This window comes from Camellia sinensis, chromosome 2 (assembly GCF_055761805.1).
Source record: "Camellia sinensis isolate YWXY chromosome 2, ASM5576180v1, whole genome shotgun sequence".
In the NCBI taxonomy this organism is placed as follows: domain Eukaryota; kingdom Viridiplantae; phylum Streptophyta; class Magnoliopsida; order Ericales; family Theaceae; genus Camellia; species Camellia sinensis.
In genome coordinates, this window is record NC_138962.1 from 199,941,874 (window position 1) to 199,959,440 (window position 17,567).

At 32.9% G+C, this 17,567-nt stretch overlaps 2 protein-coding genes across 13 annotated transcripts; both read left to right on the forward strand.

Moving 5' to 3' along the window:
* Window positions 1–1,183: 1,183 nt before the first annotated feature.
* Window positions 1,184–14,967, forward strand: LOC114283941 (hyperosmolality-gated Ca2+ permeable channel 1.5-like). Of its 12 annotated transcripts, XR_014362314.1 has the most exons (12): window positions 1,184–1,844; window positions 2,183–2,232; window positions 4,697–4,948; window positions 5,233–5,478; window positions 5,656–5,729; window positions 5,952–6,067; window positions 6,613–7,874; window positions 10,195–10,341; window positions 12,927–13,129; window positions 13,468–13,684; window positions 14,485–14,556; window positions 14,641–14,967. XR_014362314.1 is itself a non-coding variant. In XM_082916576.1 (11 exons), the coding sequence occupies exons 5-8, from the start codon at window positions 6,024–6,026 to the stop codon at window positions 12,928–12,930; spliced, it is 267 nt and encodes an 88-aa protein (XP_082772702.1). In that variant the 5' UTR covers window positions 1,184–1,859; window positions 4,697–4,948; window positions 5,233–5,478; window positions 5,656–5,729; window positions 5,952–6,023; the 3' UTR covers window positions 12,931–13,129; window positions 13,468–13,684; window positions 14,485–14,556; window positions 14,641–14,967. The 12 variants fall into 12 exon arrangements, 4 of the variants coding, with proteins under 4 accessions (XP_082772702.1, XP_082772703.1, XP_082772700.1 ...); XR_014362315.1 differs by lacking the exon at window positions 2,183–2,232 and having other exon boundaries at window positions 1,184–1,859; window positions 4,697–5,478; window positions 6,613–6,684; window positions 7,784–7,874; XR_014362312.1 differs by having other exon boundaries at window positions 4,697–5,478.
* Window positions 14,968–15,901: 934 nt separating this feature from the next.
* LOC114271954 (uncharacterized) lies at window positions 15,902–17,567 on the forward strand. Its single transcript, XM_082913337.1, has 3 exons — window positions 15,902–16,511; window positions 16,620–17,171; window positions 17,365–17,567. Exons 1-3 carry the CDS (start codon window positions 15,902–15,904, stop codon window positions 17,565–17,567), a joined length of 1,365 nt encoding a protein of 454 aa, XP_082769463.1.

Sequence of the window (17,567 nt, forward strand, 5' to 3'; positions counted from 1 at the left end):
TATATATACACATTAAAAGTAATCATATACACGATATGTGCACATATGATTATTTTTTATTTTTTATTTTTTACAAAAATAAGATATAAATTGTATGATTGAGGACAAGGGAGGGTGTTGTCACAGCATCCCGCTATGATGGTCCGATTAAGATTTGTATCGATTTAATTTTGATAATTTAAATTATTTATGTTATAGAGTTCATTGAATATATTATTCATAAAAAAAAATGAGGTTAATTGAATATACATAATCTCATGATCGAACCAAAATTGTTTTTAAAAAAAAATATCAAAATTATGCTAACTATTTTTTTAAAACATAAATGTGATTTTGTTATAGGTTACAATTATCTACTTGACTTGATTTTTTTATGGACAATCTACTCATGAAACCCTACAATATGGATTCACAACTCGGTGTAAGTTCTTATAATTGAATTCAAATTCTGAAAATTGAAATGAATTTTAAAAAATCAAAGGTTGAGAAATTTTTTTTTAAAAAAAATTGAATTCAAAAAATGTTCAATACCAACTTTACCCACTACTACAAAAATAGTTAAAGATCACACTTTGACAAAAAAAAAAACAAATCTCAGTTTTATTGGAAGTGTCACTACAAGAATTAACACATTTGGCGACCACTTTTGCCGACCAAAAAAATTTTAGTCGCAAAAAAATGACATTTGGCGACCAAATATTAATTAGTCGCGAATGATCATTGTTTTTGGCGACCAAATATTATTGGTCGCAGAAGGTTATATTTTGGCGACCAAAAAATGAGTTGGTCGCAGAAAGTTGTATAATTTTCCCGACTAACTACAAATTTGGTCGCGGAAGGTCATATATTTTTTGGCGACCAAATTTTTGGTCACCAAAAATTTATTTTCAGCAACTAAAAAAAATTAGTCGCCAAATTTGTATTTTTAGCGACCGATATTTTAGTCGCCGTTGATTGAGATTTGGCGACTAAAAAAGTTTGTCGGCGAAAGTACTTTTTCTGCGACTAATTTGGTCTTTTGGTCGCCAAAAGTTTGTGGAGGGAAATTTGAAACATGGAGGGGGGAAATAAATTTTTTTGGCGACAAAAAAAATTTGGTCGCCAATCAAAAAACTACGTCGTTTTGTACCTGGGAAACAGAAAAAAAAATTAAAAAAATTTAGAACCAGTGAGTAGCCTTTGTGTATGTGAGGCCAATTTGAACCCTTCTTCCTTTGTGGAATCTATGGAAGGGTTGACGAGTGATATTCTGGCGATGAATGAAAGAGAGAAAGGGGTTGCATCGTTGGGGTTAGCTTCGGTGGAGGTTGCACAGGGGGATCCGTTTCGGCGAGTTACTCAGTCGAAGCCCTTTGAGGAGTTAAGAGAGGAGCTTAATCGTATGAAGGCTTCCATGTCTGGTGTGGATCGGGAGGATCTGATCCCGTGTGATCTTATCCACGAGGAAACTTCAACCCTAACAGCTTCTGCCCTAAATCTTCTCCAATCTCGGTGGTCAAACATCGTAGAAATGGAGGGGAGTGAGGAAGCTGTTGTAGATCGCGAATAAGTATATCCCAGACAGCCTCTTTTTTGCTAGGGCGAGAAATCTGGTATCGAAGCTTGATGCCCTTCCGATGGCTAGGAGTGTCCATTCTCATGGAGTTGGTGGTGGTATGGCTGATTCGAAGGTTTACACACCTATTGGAGGTCGATCTGGGTCAGGTGGTCGTGGAGGAAGGGGAGGCAGAGGCCAAAATCCTGTGGCCCTGAATCCTGAGTTGAATGTGGTTTCAGCTGTAGACAATGCGACTCCTGATAAGCCATGGGCTTCTATTTCTGATCTCTCTCGCTCTGTCTTTCTGGTATGTGTGTTTCTGGTATGTGTGTGCGCGTCTCTCTCTCTCTCTCCATCTATTTCTGATCTCTCTCGCTCTGTCTTTATGTCAACTTTTTTTTGTTCTTTTAGGGCTTAATTGATTGATGTTAATTTTTTTTAATGAGAATTTGATATGCTAAATAAGAGATTTTCATTGATGGGTGGTTCAGGGAAATGGGTTATGTTGAAATTGGGTTATATAGTATATTCACCAAGTGTTTGATAAAATGTCAAAGTGAAAAACCTTCAATTGATTAGTATTATAGTTCATGTGCATGAAGTTGTTGCTAGGGCTCTAAATTATAGGTTATTTTTAATTGTCAGGTTAAGCATACTATTTGTTCGGATTGGTTGTTATACTTTTGGCTCTCCTGGTAATCCTAACTGCCCTTTTAACCTTGAATTGATTTAAAAGTTTTAATTTTGTATTATAAATCTAAGAGGACACTGCATTTCCCCAAACTGTTTAGCTGATGATCTCAGGTTTAACTTGTAAATGCTGCTGATTAGAAGTTCAAAATTAAACATTCAATTTTGAACATCTAAAATACGAAGTTAGAGGTTAGAAGATGCATAAGAAATGGGAGGGGTTTTCAACATAAGGCACAATATGCTGCTGAAGTGACAAGCGATTTCGTTTAGATTTGAGAAGCAATTGTGTTGTATATTGGCTGTATAAGTGTTGCTTTGAAAGAATTTTTTTAAAAAAAAAAGTTTCTAAAAACCAACGTTAGTATTTTGAGATTTTTAAGTTGAAAAAGAAAATAAAATGAAAACTTGAAAAGTTTCTACCTTTTGAAGTACAACTACTTAGCATGTGAATTCAAATTTTAATCTAAATAAGGTGCAACTAAGTGGAAACAAATTGGACCTATGTAGTTAAACCCATCTCATGCTATAAAACATGCTTCTTGTTGTTGTTGTGAGGAAAAGGAATAGTGCTAATTATTGGAATTTGGAGTAATTTGTTAATGTAACAAAAAAGTAATAATACATGTTTCTTGTGTTGGCCACTTTTATTTTTTCAAAATTGGAAGTTTGTTTAACGATCATATAGGGATGCAGATAATAGTAAATATTTCTATGCTATTGATCACTTGCTTGATATCAGTAATGTTTACTTTCCAATTTCTGCACTCTGTAGTTTAGGCCACATTAATATTTTTGTTCCGGCATAAATTGCCATAACAAACTGGAATCTCTGAAATTTTCTCATTGTCCACTAGAAGTCTATAACGACCAGGCAGGACTAGAATAAGCTTTTATAACCTATGTGTCACCACTATATATAGCTTGGACCTTCAAAATGAAAAAATTCTTGAAGTTTTGAGAAATGTAATTCTATTTATTAGATATAGATGATTTGCTTTGCTCTACCTAATTTCTTACTGCATAGAGAAATGTAATTCTATTTATTAGATATAGTTGTGCTGCCTGCAATTTTCTTTTCTTTTCTCTTTATTTTCATTACAGTAATGAATACCCCTTGTGAGAGAGCTGAGTACACTCTAAAACTTTATCTCTCCCCCTGAATTGTGGACCCTCTTTCTTAGAAAGTTTAGTACAATAGGTCGGTTGGTGTACCCATGGCATATGAATTTTTTGTCTCCCACTCCCTTGTGAGAATATTTAAAATACTCGGATTCACCAAATATGACAAGGGTATGAGTGTGAATGTGTGTCCGACACCGTATTTAATTTGAACACTTCGATTATGTAATTTTTTTTTATTATATTTGAATAAGAACTCACAGTTCTTAGTAATAGAATACTTTTATAGATAAAAGATAGAAATTTCATATTTTTCTCCTAGATTCTATCTAATGTCATATACATTTCTACATAATTTATAATATTACATAATATGTAATATATACACATATATATGTGTGTGTGTCTATGACGCATCCTTGTAACTATATTTAATAGTTAGATACATATTTCAATGTCATAAGACAAGGGTATGAGTGTGAATGTGTGTCCAACACCATATTTAATTTGAACCCTTCGATTATGTAATTTTTTTTATTATATTTGAATAAGAACTCACAGTTCTTAGTAATAGAATATTTTTATAGATAAAAGATAGAAATTTCATATTTTTCTCCTAAATCCTATCTAATTTCATATACATTTCTACATAATTTATAATATTATATCATATGTAATATATATATGTGTGTGTATCTAGGACGCATCCTCGTAACTATATTTAATATTTAGATACATATTTCAATGTCATAAGATTTAAATTTGTGAAGATTTGATACTTGAACACTGTACCCGAATCGATGTCCTTACATTGTTGGTTCCATTATGTATATATAATTTTGAAAGCAAGTGTTCATTTCTTTGTTCCGATTGCCTAATTTTCTTAGTATCTACTATTTCTAAATTACTATTGCATATAAAACTACCTCATCACATTCTGACCATGTGATCTGAATCAGCCTACTCCAATTGCCAAATTTTCTTAGTATCTACTATTTTTATACATTACTATTATATTTTCCTAACTGCCTCTATCTTTGGATATTTATAGACTAGAACTGAAGGGTTCTGTTTTGTATGGGTCTATCAATCATTAAAGAAGTTACTGAAGCATGAGGATGTTTTAGGATTCTACAAGTAAGTTTAGGATTCTACAAGTGGTGAGGAATATATAATCACTTCGAGATTTCATTTTGGATTTATTGATTCTATGTATATTTGGTTTTATGACTGTAAAATATCTGGCTTTGGATTTATTGATTCTATGTATGTATCATATCGATATGGTAATCCAAACATTTATACTAGTAACAATCAAAGTGGTTATTCTTTTTCTATTGATGCAAGAGATGAAGAGACGGCTGTTTTCACCCTCCATTACCAAGCGAACCAGCCAAAAAACTGGGTTTTGGAAGGGGCAACATTAAACCATTATCGCTTAGGCACAAGCAAATTGGATCCATGTTGGTCTTCAGCCCACCTTCTGATAGCAGCCACAGAACTTTGAGTTGAGAACATGGAAGCAAGATTAAAGAGTTGAAGAAGAAATATGTTACAAGAAATGTGATCAATACAAGAAGAAATGCTCCTAATTTTAAGGTTTTCATGATCTCTCTCTAGCCAATCTCTTTATGTAGACAGTGTATTATAGTGCTTGATATGAAGCATATTTCAAGTTTTAGCTATATATAGATCTGATGGTGGAAAAAATACATTGGAGACTTCAAATATTTTAAGTTAGTGTTTCTACAAGTCAGGATAGCAGCCATAGACTATTGTGTTAAATAATAACTAAAAGCCCCATTATTAGTTTATGAGTTGCACTATAGAGTTTTACGTGTACTTGACATCACAATTTCCATAACCATTAAAACACTCGGCAGCAAAACAGAGCTAGCAGCAGCAAGGCAGAATCAACAGCAGCAAGGCAAAGACACACTCCCACACAGCACCTGGGCAGCTATTCATAGCAGCTAAACTAAAGCAAACACAACACAAACCAGAATTTATAGACAATAACAGCAGGCGGACACGGCACCTGGATAGATTTACACAGCAGATCACATGACACTCCAGTAGAATGTATAGACAGACCACCAGAGTTTAGCCTAACCAGTTCCATATTTGAGGTACCAACACAAAAACAGTAAACAGCTCCATTCTACATAAAGAAATACAACAATATCTAATGCTATCAGGTTGATTTAGACATTCTCCACATATTTGTCATATGTGCTTCTATCTGCTATGGTTTAGTGATGACTTGTTATAAATAAACTCACTATTATGTAGCTGTATTTGTGCAGCATGTCGTTAGAACTAATGGAGAAATACCTTCTGTTGATGAAGCAACTTTAGACCATCAAAGATTATTGGACAGGTATTCAGCTATTGTTTTAGGACTGGACAAAAGCTCCCCTTCCCCTCATCCAGAGAAGAAAATATATATGCATCTTTGTCTCTTTTGCCTTCCTTTATTTATTTATTTACTTATTTTTATTATTATTATTATTATTATTATTATTATTATTATTATTATTATTATTATTATTATTATTATTATTATTATTATTATTATTATATATATATTTTTTTTTTGCAGCTGTGGGATTTTTATTTCATATATATAGTTTTTGATGCTGGAGATGTCTGTTCTTCTTCAGATTGCAGTTATATGAGTTGGTGGAGTTTATGGTTCATGGAGATGGAAATTGTCAGGTTAGTTTCTTACTACACTGCACCTCATTCTCTTGCGTGCCTCAAGTTCCATGTATTTGTGATGTCTTTTGCATGCCATGTGATTAGAGTTCCCTTTGTCCCTTGATGAACAGATACTGCAAAAGTCAATATCTTGAGTCGCACTAATCATTATTTTTTGATGGGATGATGTGGTTTTGCCTTCAGTTTGTTTTGTTTCCCCCTCTAGCTTTTTTTCTCTTTATACGAGATGGTGTACTTTAGTACTATAATTTTCAATTATTTTTTTGCTTTCCTTTGTCATTTTCTTATCTTCTATCTACGTAACTCATTTTTTGATGTTTTTAATCACACTTAAAAGATGTGATGAAATCATTTTTTAATGACACTTAAAAGATGTGATTAAAAGACCCTTTTTAATCACACTCCCAAAGATCACACTTTAATTTAGAATAGAATTTGTTATCACCATCCCAAAAATAAGAAATGGCTTTAATTTTGTGAATAGCTTGTAAGCTATATAGCCTTGACTGGCTTTAATTAATTTTGTGAATTAATTTGAGCAGGGTTTTTAATAACAATGAACTCAGTGGCAAGATTCCTTCAACGCTAGGACTACTGCAGACTTTGGAGATATTGTGAGTATTTCTATCACATACCCAATTAAAATCATAATAAGATGCTAGCTGTGAATACCCATTAAATTTTTTGAATTGAGTATACAATGTTGGCAATGGATTTTCCTGGATATGGACTCATTGGTGGCCCTATCCTAATTTCAATCTCATTGTTTTTCGTTCTTGTAGTGACATGCCTGTTAACAAAGCACGTACTTTTATGTACCATTGAGTGTAGTTAATCCTAATATGATCTATGTTTGTGCATTTATATCATTGATCTTTAGACCTTATTCAAGTACCCAATAAAATAAGAAAGTCTAAATACATAGAGAATCAAACACATAATAAACACAAAAATATCTCACAAATTTACAAATGTCTCACAAAAGCAGAAAGTCTATGTTTAGTTTTCTACATTTCTAACATTGCTCTAATTAAATTATTGCGCTGGACTTTGGCAAAACAGTTGACATCACATGAAGAATGTGTTCCTATAATTCTTTTTCTCTTACATGAGCATTCACTTAGAATCTTTTTCTTCTAGTGACTTTTTTTCAGTTTGAAGTTTCCTATAATTCATGTTCCTATAATTCTTATAATCTTTTCCTATAATTCTTTTTCTCTTGCATGAGCATTCATTTTTCAGTTTGAAGTTTCTTTTCCCATTGTGCTAGCAAGTTCAGTCATGTTTACTCTTAAGGGAAAGGATAATGGTCTAAGTAATACCGTGGATCTGATTTTTTTTCATACCATGGGATGTTGGAGAGATTTATATATATTATGAAATTACAGTACTATGTTTAGTAAGAGTTGGGATGGAGGAAAGTTAATCCGACGAGTACTCGTGCGAAATTAATTATGCCAAGGCACTGAGAAATTTAACCCATGGTTTTGAGGGAGTATTAATCTGTCCGCACAACTAATCCCCTTATTGGTGAATCAAATGTGAGACATTACAAAATTAGGAGACAAATCCTAAACATATGGGGTCTTATGTTTTTTAGTTTAATACCCTAATCCTGACACAATCATGTCGAAAAGGGTAGAATATGTATATGTTTATCTTTCATCTTCAATGTTGATATGTACAAGATGTTTTGAAGCTTTAAGTTTTCAGGAAAAGAAGAGGTTGTGAAAGCAAATAAAGCACAAACACTTGTGTAAAAAGAGATTGGTAGCATGCTTGTTTAAATTTCAAGGCACTTATGGTACGTACAATATGATATTTTTAAATTTCACCCATTGGTTTTTGTTTTGTGTTTTTCTATATGTTTTGCATATTTGAGTAGAAGTAGTGAAGTGCTGGCTTGTGAGGTCCACTTATTGACTATAAAATAGATGGCCTGTCTTTCTGCATATGGCATCATACTGGGTGCATCATCAAAAAATAAAGTTTCATCTATAATTACATAACAAATAATTTCATCTAACAAATCCTTCATGTATATATGCTTTTATGTGGGAATTAATTTTGATCATAATAATTAAAACTTAACTCACATGAAGATGGCTACTATAAGATTAGATCAAGCTTGAATTAATTTTGCAATGGCCTACTCAAGCTTCTCAGTAGACTTGCCCTCCTTGATACTTCATGCAATACTTTCAAAATTGTGATGATGGCTAAAGGTAATGGTTGGCCATGGCAAGTTATTATCTTACTTCGATGATGATTTCTAGATGGTGTAGCTCTAGTAGATTTTTGGTCCCATATGTTAAAAATTACTGAGTTTGTTTTTTTTTTTTTTTTTTTTTTTTTTTTTTTAAATTTAAAATTCACATGCTTAAGTTGTTGTACTTTGGGAAGGATTGTTGTTTGGTAAAAGTAAAACTTTTTAGGTTTTTAGCTTGTTTGTTTTTTCACCTTCAAAATAGGCTGAAAAGCTAAACTTAACTTTTATAAAGCTGTGTTTTTAAATGCTACTTTTAAGCTTAAAAAAATATGTTGCCTAGTGTGAGGTAAAAATATTCAAGTTTGAATTACAAAAAATTAGGATTTCCTTCATCCCTATCAGTCACCTATTTAAAATCCATACGTTTTGTTTTTGGTATTTTAGGCTAAAAAAGCCCCAAAAGCTGGCCTTTATAGTCTAAAAAGCTAAGGAAGCAGCCCCTTAAGCTGGTAACAAAATGTCATTCAACTTTTACGTGTTGATCTCTATCTACTCAATCTTGAAATCAAGTTCAAGTTCGACCAATTTATGCACAAGAATCAAGCTCAAAAGGGCTCCTAATGGGCTTATATGAATTTTTTCACATGCAACAAAGCTTGATCTACAGCCCTAGCCCCAACCAAGCCAAGAATTGACCGGCTCTCCCTAAGTGAAAATGTTGTCTCTATTGATTGAATTTCTGATGATTTAACAATAGCTGAAGTATTATATAGATATAAAGGTATGTGCTTGGTTGTTGTGGAATATCATTAGTAGCATGTGAAGATAAACATTTAGTGTTCTTGACATTGGGCCTTGGAACTGTTTTGCAATGAGTGCAAGACAGGTGTTTACTCACCTACCTTCTACAAAAATACCCCCTCTCCTCATTCTTTAGGGCTTATCGTGCACTTCGTCTTGGGCTATCAAACTAAGCTTATGTGGATTAAATACTCTAAAGTAGTGCAGCATACTGGGTTGTTTGAGGTTGACCACCAATTTTATATTTGGACTTTGGCATGCATTTCAGGTATGGATTTGAATCAAGATGTCCCATTATTTGAGGCAATGTTTGGTAAAGACATTCATATTTTCTCTTATTTATATTCTAAGGTAGAACAAAGTTTCTACATAAGTAGGAAGTCTAACACAGTAGTTCATTGATATGGTTGTAACATAGAAATAGAGAAGAAATACTTCAGCATACTTGGCAATTATTGTCACTCAAGCATCAAACCTGAATAAGTGTGGGCTATTGTTCTGTATGGTTGAAAATCCTTCCTTGCCACAGGATTAGTTATTGATTGAGTTGCTTCTAGGACAATAATGCATTTGGTAATGAAAGTTGCTTGTATCTCTGTCAAGGGAAAACCAGCTCAAAAAAAAAATGTAATTCGTCCGGCGAGAGAGATTACATCTTTGCATGGGGGATCAAGCTTTTAGATATAAATATTCATGATTTACACAAATATAAATATATGTTATAAACTTTTAGATATAAACTTTATAAACAAGTTAAAATATATCAACTTTTAGATTGTTAGGAAATTCATCAAAATCTTGAAAGTTGATCAAAAGTGAGAAACACATTGTGATTTTGGCATGATAATGTCAATGCAGAGTAGTGTAGTGCATCTTATACTTTTGCATGATCATTTCCTTTTTTAAAGTTTCGTGCATCAGGTATTTTTTTATCCCAATATATATATATATATATATATATATATATATATATATATATATATATTTCTTGCATCAGGTACTGTTTAGCTTTATAATAAATAAATAGTCTAACCTTATGTTCATCATGAGTTTGAGAATGCTAGTTTCTTTCTACTTTTCTGGACTGATCATGTTTCCTTTTTTCCCAATGCAGACTTAAATTTTTTGTTCCTATTGCATTCCTTGCTTTCACAGTCCTGGTGCCAGTTAATTATACCAATGGATCTTTGGAGCATTCTAATTTAACTTACAGCAGCATAGATAAGTTTTCTATCTCAAACATTCCAACTGGATCACATAGGTAAGCAAGACTCTGTGCTAAATTTGCTATATATTTTAAGTTACTTTTTTTCTTTTGCCATAAATATGCCGAATTGGTTTGGTTTGGTTTGGAATAAATATGCTGAATCCTCTCCATAGAACTTTGATCTTTATATTTGCTCTTGAGTGCTTTCTCTGGGAATTGCCTCTTCTATTTAGTGTATGGAAAAAATTTAATGCTTTTTAGTTGGTTTGTTGTTGGTGGAAACAAGACAATATTGAGAGAGAAAGAGAGAGGGACAGAGGAAAAGTAAATTTACAGTTTCTTCACATATTTTAATTTAATAAATAATTTTTCTCCATGGCATGTAGCAAATAGTACTATAGTCTTCCTGTATATTTTAGTTTTTATTGATGAATTTGTTGTGGGTGGGAAAATTCTAATATAGACACCCTTAAAAGGGTGTATTATATGCACTTTATTTATATTATTTTTTCTTTAATTATGACTAATTTTTCTTTAATTATGATATTATTTTAATGATAACTGATAAAATATTTACATATGACTCATATTATATTTAATTATGGATTCAAAAAAATATAAAATTATACAATTTACCTATATATATGGTACCCCACCATTCGAGTATTGCGTAGTGTAATCAGAATCAGAGTGCCCAGGTGATATACATGCCTTTGCATGTGGAGGTATCGGGTTTAGTCAATTACTTATCTTTTGTGATTGTGCTTTCTTTATCTGAACATCATTAAGATCAATTGAAACATAGGTAGCCATGGGAATGGTCTGAGAAAATTGAATATGAATCATAGTTTGAGAAAATTGCAATATACAGAAATGTTTAAAAATTTTGGTTTGTGGTTTATCAAATAGTGGACTTTGAATGCGAGTTTGTATCTTTCATCACAAAATAAAATAAATTGATAAAGCAGTAAATTCCTTCATCAATATTTGAAGTGACAAGATCACTTAGCACAGCAGAATTGGAAATCAATATAATGACTCAGGTCCTTCAACAAGAATTTCCTGGTCTGTTATAAGATCTAAACTGTCGTGGTGGTGCAAACTATGAAATCTTCAAGCCTGTTCTATTTAGTTGCAGAAACAATGATAGTTAGAAATTAAATTTATGGTCTTAGTAGCATTATCCTCAACTCTATTTGTTTTGATGTGAAAAAGTGCATGCTATTCATGGAAACCCTGTTTTCTTTCCTTTTTTTTCTTCTTCTTTATCAGCAGTCAACAGATCATCCAATATATCATTAGTTGGTACAATTCTATAAAAGAAATTAGATATTGTATTACACTTTTAGAGCTTCTTGAGACTGCCACTGAAATGTGGAAGTGTTCAAAATATTCATTGCAATTGTCTTATGTTTGTCCATAGAAAAGTACTTGAGCTGAATACCAGAGATCCGGAATGAGCTATATATCCTGGTTCGATTTAGCAGTAGGACGACTTACTAGCATTGTAAAACTATAATGCATAAAACAAGTCTTATCTTGTTCATTATTTTCAGAAATCTCTTCTACTTATAATGCAATTTTATGTTTTCTTTGTTTTTTGGGGGGACTACTATAGTATTTTGCTTCCCTGTGTATTGTTTGGTTTCAGAAAACACTTGGACAAAGAACCTCTTCAGCCTGAACAATCATTATTCTCCATCAAATTCCTCTATGTTGCATTTTGAATATGTTAAGTCATGTTCCCTTGTTCTCTTTATGTAATTTTAAGAACCTCATCCACTATTTCTCCTGACTCTCTTTGCCTGTCAAAACTGTTGAACAAAAAAATTCTAGTATTTTTCGTTGTCACTGCCCCAATCTATCTGCTGCTTGTGTTCCCAAAAATGAGAACACGAGTAATTTTTTCTTTTTTTCTTTTCTGACAAAAGCCAATGCTAACTAGTGTAATTTATCTTTATTTATTGTTAAATACAACTCTTTCTTAGAAAGTGTAACTGAAAATAAAAGGAAATAATGGCTCATAATTAACTTACTTTGTTTACACAGTGACAAATAATAGGATCATGTATTTGGACAGGGGTACATACCAAACTTTAAATTGGTTCATAAAATTCACCATTTCCAGGTTAGGTTACCCCTCCTAAAATGTAACCTTAAGCAAACATCACCTTTGGAAAGTGATAGTGGTGACTTTTGAGTTTGTTCACATGGAACATAGAAGATTTTCTCAACTGTCTCATCCTGTGACTTAAATGGTTGTAAATTTGAATAAGGGAGCATAGGAAAATTGAGGCAATGAGAGTAACTAGTGTCTTCTTAACTTCCAATTGACCAATTCATAGAAGAATTCTCAATTTTGGCATAGATAAGAGTTATAGAAGATTCCAAAGGTAAGATCATTGCAAGAATGGATCTCTAAATTGAGTTTCAGAGAACTTATCAACACTCTCCTCCTTGCATACTTAGTTCTTATTAATGGTGAAACAAAGGATTGTATTCATCCCTCAAGATGTATTAGGTAGGGAGATCGTCTTTTCATCTATTATGCTTTCCAGAGGTGTAGAAGAGGATGTGATACATGGTCTTTAGGTTGCTCAGGGAAATCCTAGTGTATCTCATCATATTTTTTTATGCAGATGATAACTTGGTTTTTGGGAGGGATACTATGGAGGGACTTAATTTCAAAATTAAAAACAAAAAAATTATATCTGCATATGAACAAGCCTCTGGTTAGCTGATTAATTATGAGAAATCAGTTCTCTTTTAGTCCAAATGATGCTGATTGGAGGGATCACTTGAAGCAGCTTTTTGGGGTTCCAGTGGTGCAATGTCCTGAGAGGTATTCGGAAGGTATGCCTGCCTTGTTGATGTACTTATCTGTTTTTGGTAATAAAATCTCACTAACCAAAAAAAACAAAAAACAAAAAAAGGATTAATGGAAAGTTTTTAGATCAATTTTATGAAAGGGCTTGGAAGAAGTTACTTATTCATAAATTACTAAATGCTTTAAATACTTACTATTTGGTTACCGGGAAAGTGGAGGGAAAGGGGAAAAGAAAAAAAAAATAGAAAAAAAAGAGTAATGCAGAGTTTACCAAAACACTGAACTGTCCAGAACTAGGCATATCTTGGTTGTATTAGGTTCATCTAACCTAATATTTTCTCTTTAACCAACAGGGGCTATAGATCACAATTATAGATTTTGTTAATCAAGTTGATCTCAAACCCTAACTGATCTCTACACGCTCCTCTATATCGAATGATTTGACCTCTTTGCAATCTCCTCTCTGATCACAAACTTGAACCAGTTAAAGCAATTCATCGATGATTGCAAGTCCAATTCCTCAATCCTCTCCGATCCTTCTCTCCCCTTCTTCCAAGACTACCTTGAAAGGTATGATATAATTCATTTTTATGTATTTACATACTTTCCTGTTGAATTTGCTTTTCTTATGTATTTTTATATGATTTTTTGGTGGTTTAGTGGAGTGAATTGATTTTGAACTTTATGTATTTCTATTAGTTTTTTGGTGGTTTAGTGCTTGCCTTTTCCTCTAGTTTGATGATAACTGTAAAATAAAAAAATAAAAAAACTGAAAGCATTTAATATTCACAAAATAGTTTTAATCTTTCAAAATTGATATTATATTGTCAGTTGTGACCTTATTTTTTCAGTAATAAAATCTGAGATATATCATAAAAGGCTGCTGTTTTTATATCAAAAGATCAATCGATAAGAACAACTGAGTATTGAGAGAGATACAATACAATACAACACACTTTTCCATAAACATCTACTAGTTTAAAAAAGCCAGTACATGTTAAATATGCTTTTGATAGTTTGAAACCATTTTTTAGTGTTATTAATGTTTATCAAATCTAAAAAAAATGTTTATCAATTCTGAAAAATTTAATATGTATGTATTATTCTATTATGAAAACTGTCTCTAGCTTTAGATATGTTGTTACAACTTAGAACAATTTTCTCTGATACACTCGGAGGAGTTATATGTTTAATATTAAGGATCAAAATTTCATTTTGATATATATGTTGTTCCAATTGGCATGAAAATAGAAACATTTCAAAAAAAAAGTTTTGTGGTGGTGTTTGTTATTAGTAAGGAAAAAGTGTTACTATGTTTCCAAAAGAGTTTTGTGGTGGTGTTAATTTTACTGTTGTACTGAAATATGCAGGTACCTGGATCATAATCAATTTACTGGGAGAATCTCGGATGCATTCTATAAGCACACTTTCTTGAAAGAAATGTGAGTTTCTGTCTTCAATCAGTACAAGCAAATTGCAATTACCCAACACTAGGTGAAATGCTAATTGATTAAATGTTGTCATAGGTATATTGAAGGAAATGCTTTCCGGCCAGGTGTGAACCCTATTGGCGTCCACAATGTCCTCGAAGTTTCTGACACAGAGTTCTTGTTTTAGTCAAAGCTTCCACATATTATTTACTCGTAGAATTGTTTCTTTTTGTTCTTGCTAAAACTAGGGTGTTTCAGTTTGAATTGGAACGTAGTTCTATAAATAGGATGTATATAATGTACACTAGTGTTTTGGGAAATTTAAGAAATTTTGGAAGTAGGTTGTTTGACAGTTTAGAAAGGTGTTATTGGATTCTTTGGTTGTCATTATTTTGTGTGAACAATGTCTGGTGGAACACCATGGTCGGGATGTCTGGTTGTTTCAGTTTGAATTGGAACAATGTCTGGTTGTTTGATAGAAATTTAATAAATCGAATGTTAATGAATTATGTATTGTGTCGAATGTTAATGATTCAGTTAATTTGAGTGATGCTTTAAAATTATAGGTTTATTATGGATTGAATAAATTATTAGGAATTACAAGTGTATTGTTTTCCTGCTTTGGCGACCAATTTATTAGTCGCGACAAATAAATAATTTTTTTTCGCAAAAAATGACAATTGCCGACCAAGAGTTTTGGTCGCAAAAAATACATCTATTGCCGACCAAAATAGCTCTTGGTCGTGGAAACTCACTTTTGCCGACCAAAAGTTTTGGTCACGAAAAGTAACAAATAGCGACCAAAACCTTTTTTGGTCGTGGAATGTCACAATTGGCGACCAAACTTTTTGGTCGTGGAATGTCACGATTGGCGACCAAAATTTTTTGTCGCGGAATGTCACGATTGGCGACCAAAATTTTTGGTCGCGGAATGTCAAATTGGCGACCAAACTTTTTGGTCGTTGAATGTGATAATTGGCGACCAAACTTTTTGGTCGGGAAAATATCACTTTTCACGACCAAAGTATTTTAGCGACTAAATGAATTAGTCGCGATAATGATATATTTCGCGACCAAAAATTTAGTCGGCAAATCCGACTTTTGCCGACCAACCAAAATTTTGGTCGCAAATTACTTTTGCCGACCCTCAATTGGCGACTAAAGTAGCGACCAAAAAATTTGGTCACGGATAACTTTTGCCGACCAAAAATAGACTTTTAGCGACCAATTTTTTTGTTGCCAAAAGTGTTAATTCTTGTAGTGTCAAGCAATTAGCTCTCCTTACAAGAAAGCTAAGAACATTGCAGTTTCAATTAGTGGTATTGGGGGTGGAATTAATTCAACTTCGACAACATCCATGAATGACAAGGATGCGGTCAACAAAAGGTTCATTAAATTCATTCTTTTAAATAACATTTCTGAGGATGTTATTCGATCACAAGCTTTCATTGACCTCGTGAAAGGGGTTAGTCAATTTGGCCCCAATTATGAACTGCCAAACTTAGTTCATCAAGCCAAGTTAGTCTTGGATTATGATAGGGAAATTTTGTGGTATGTTCGAAATGCTAAGGAATCTTGGGTTGTAACAGGTTGTACATTGATGGTTGATATAGAGAATGGCGATGAACATTCATACGTTAATGTTTTTTCATATTGTCCAAAAGGGGTAGTGTTTTTAAAGTCATTGGTAACCTCAAGGGATGGGATGACCTGGATTTATCTTAAAGACATTGTGTCTTCTACAATTGATGAAATTGGGGTCGACAGGGTTCTACAACTTATCGTTGACAACGATGAAGGTTTTGAGTTAACCGCATACATGCTTTTAGAGTATTCTCAGGTGTACATAACTAGATGTGCAATTCATGGCATTCAATCACTTTTAATGGATTTATTTTCAAAAGTTGATTGGTTTCGAAGGATTACCATGGCTGGAAAAATGATTCTCTCTTATATTAATAAGCGCGGTATTAATCTGTCTTTTCAAATACAAAAACACACAAAATACAAGAAATTTGAACATCCTTGTCTAGCTAGATTTGCCTCTAACTTTTTGTTGCTCCACTCAATTTTAGAATTTGAATCTGAATTGAAGGACTTACAATTACTAGATGCATCTTTAGATTGGAAAAGCTTGGATTTTAATATGCAAGAGTTGGCAAAGTGGGTTGCCAATGTCATTGAGAGCACACCATTTTGGACATTAGTGAAAGAGGTGTTACATATTGTCGATAACCTATTTCAAGTTCTCCGATTAGTTAGTGGCGATGCTCCTACTTCAGGTTACTTATATGAAGCAATGAAAAAGGCAAGCACTGAAATTAGGCAATGTTGTAATGAAGATCAAGCCAAACACAAGCTAATTCTAGAGCTGTTTGAAGAAAGAAAAATGAATGATATAATTCATCCAATACATGCAGCTGCAGCCTTTTTAAACCCTGACAACATGTGTAATGAGAACTTTGTGGAGGATCTTGAAATGAAAGAAGGCATAAGCTTTATTGAGGATAACTTGGTCGCTGCAAGTGAAAGACAAGCTTTTGCAGAACAGGTACAATTGTATCACCCGAAAGCACCAAATGTTTTCACAACTACAGCATTAAAGATGTCAAAAACATCACATCCGCGTAAGTTTCATTACTTTTTATTTAAATTATCTTTTATTGTGGTGAACATCTACCAGTATTGAAAAAATATGCTATACGAATTTTGAGCCAACCTTGTAGCTCGTCATGCAAGATAAAAAAGTTGATGCCCAAGACAGATGATGACTATACACGGATGAATATATTGATGATGGAAAATTTAGTGTGACAAAAGCTCAAGACTTGGAGGCTATTGACCTTGGCAAACTCATTGGGCTTCCTGAATATGTCGATCATCAAGATTTGGATGATTTTCCATACCTTGAATCAATTTCTGAGATAATGGAGAATGACACGTTTGATGATCCACTCAGTTTATGGCTACAGAATGAGGTTGATTTCATAAATTGGAACATAACTCCAGAACATGTATTTTAA

What these genes read in the sequence shown, in the direction of transcription:
- LOC114283941 (XM_082916574.1), top strand. Translation starts at nt 6,024, where the DNA reads ATGAGTTGGTGGAGTTTATGGTTCATGGAGATGGAAATTGTCAG. An exon ending in ATGGAGATGGAAATTGTCAG is followed by an intron (nt 6,068 to 6,612) that starts GTTAGTTTCTTA and finishes TAATTTGAGCAG; the next exon opens with GGTTTTTAATAACAATGAAC. An exon ending in CTGCAGACTTTGGAGATATT is followed by an intron (nt 6,685 to 10,194) that starts GTGAGTATTTCT and finishes TTCCCAATGCAG; the next exon opens with ACTTAAATTTTTTGTTCCTA.
- LOC114271954 (XM_082913337.1), top strand. Translation starts at nt 15,902, where the DNA reads ATGAATGACAAGGATGCGGTCAACAAAAGGTTCATTAAATTCATTCTT. An exon ending in CTCTTATATTAATAAGCGCG is followed by an intron (nt 16,512 to 16,619) that starts GTATTAATCTGT and finishes ACTCAATTTTAG; the next exon opens with AATTTGAATCTGAATTGAAG. An exon ending in GTCAAAAACATCACATCCGC is followed by an intron (nt 17,172 to 17,364) that starts GTAAGTTTCATT and finishes GTGTGACAAAAG; the next exon opens with CTCAAGACTTGGAGGCTATT.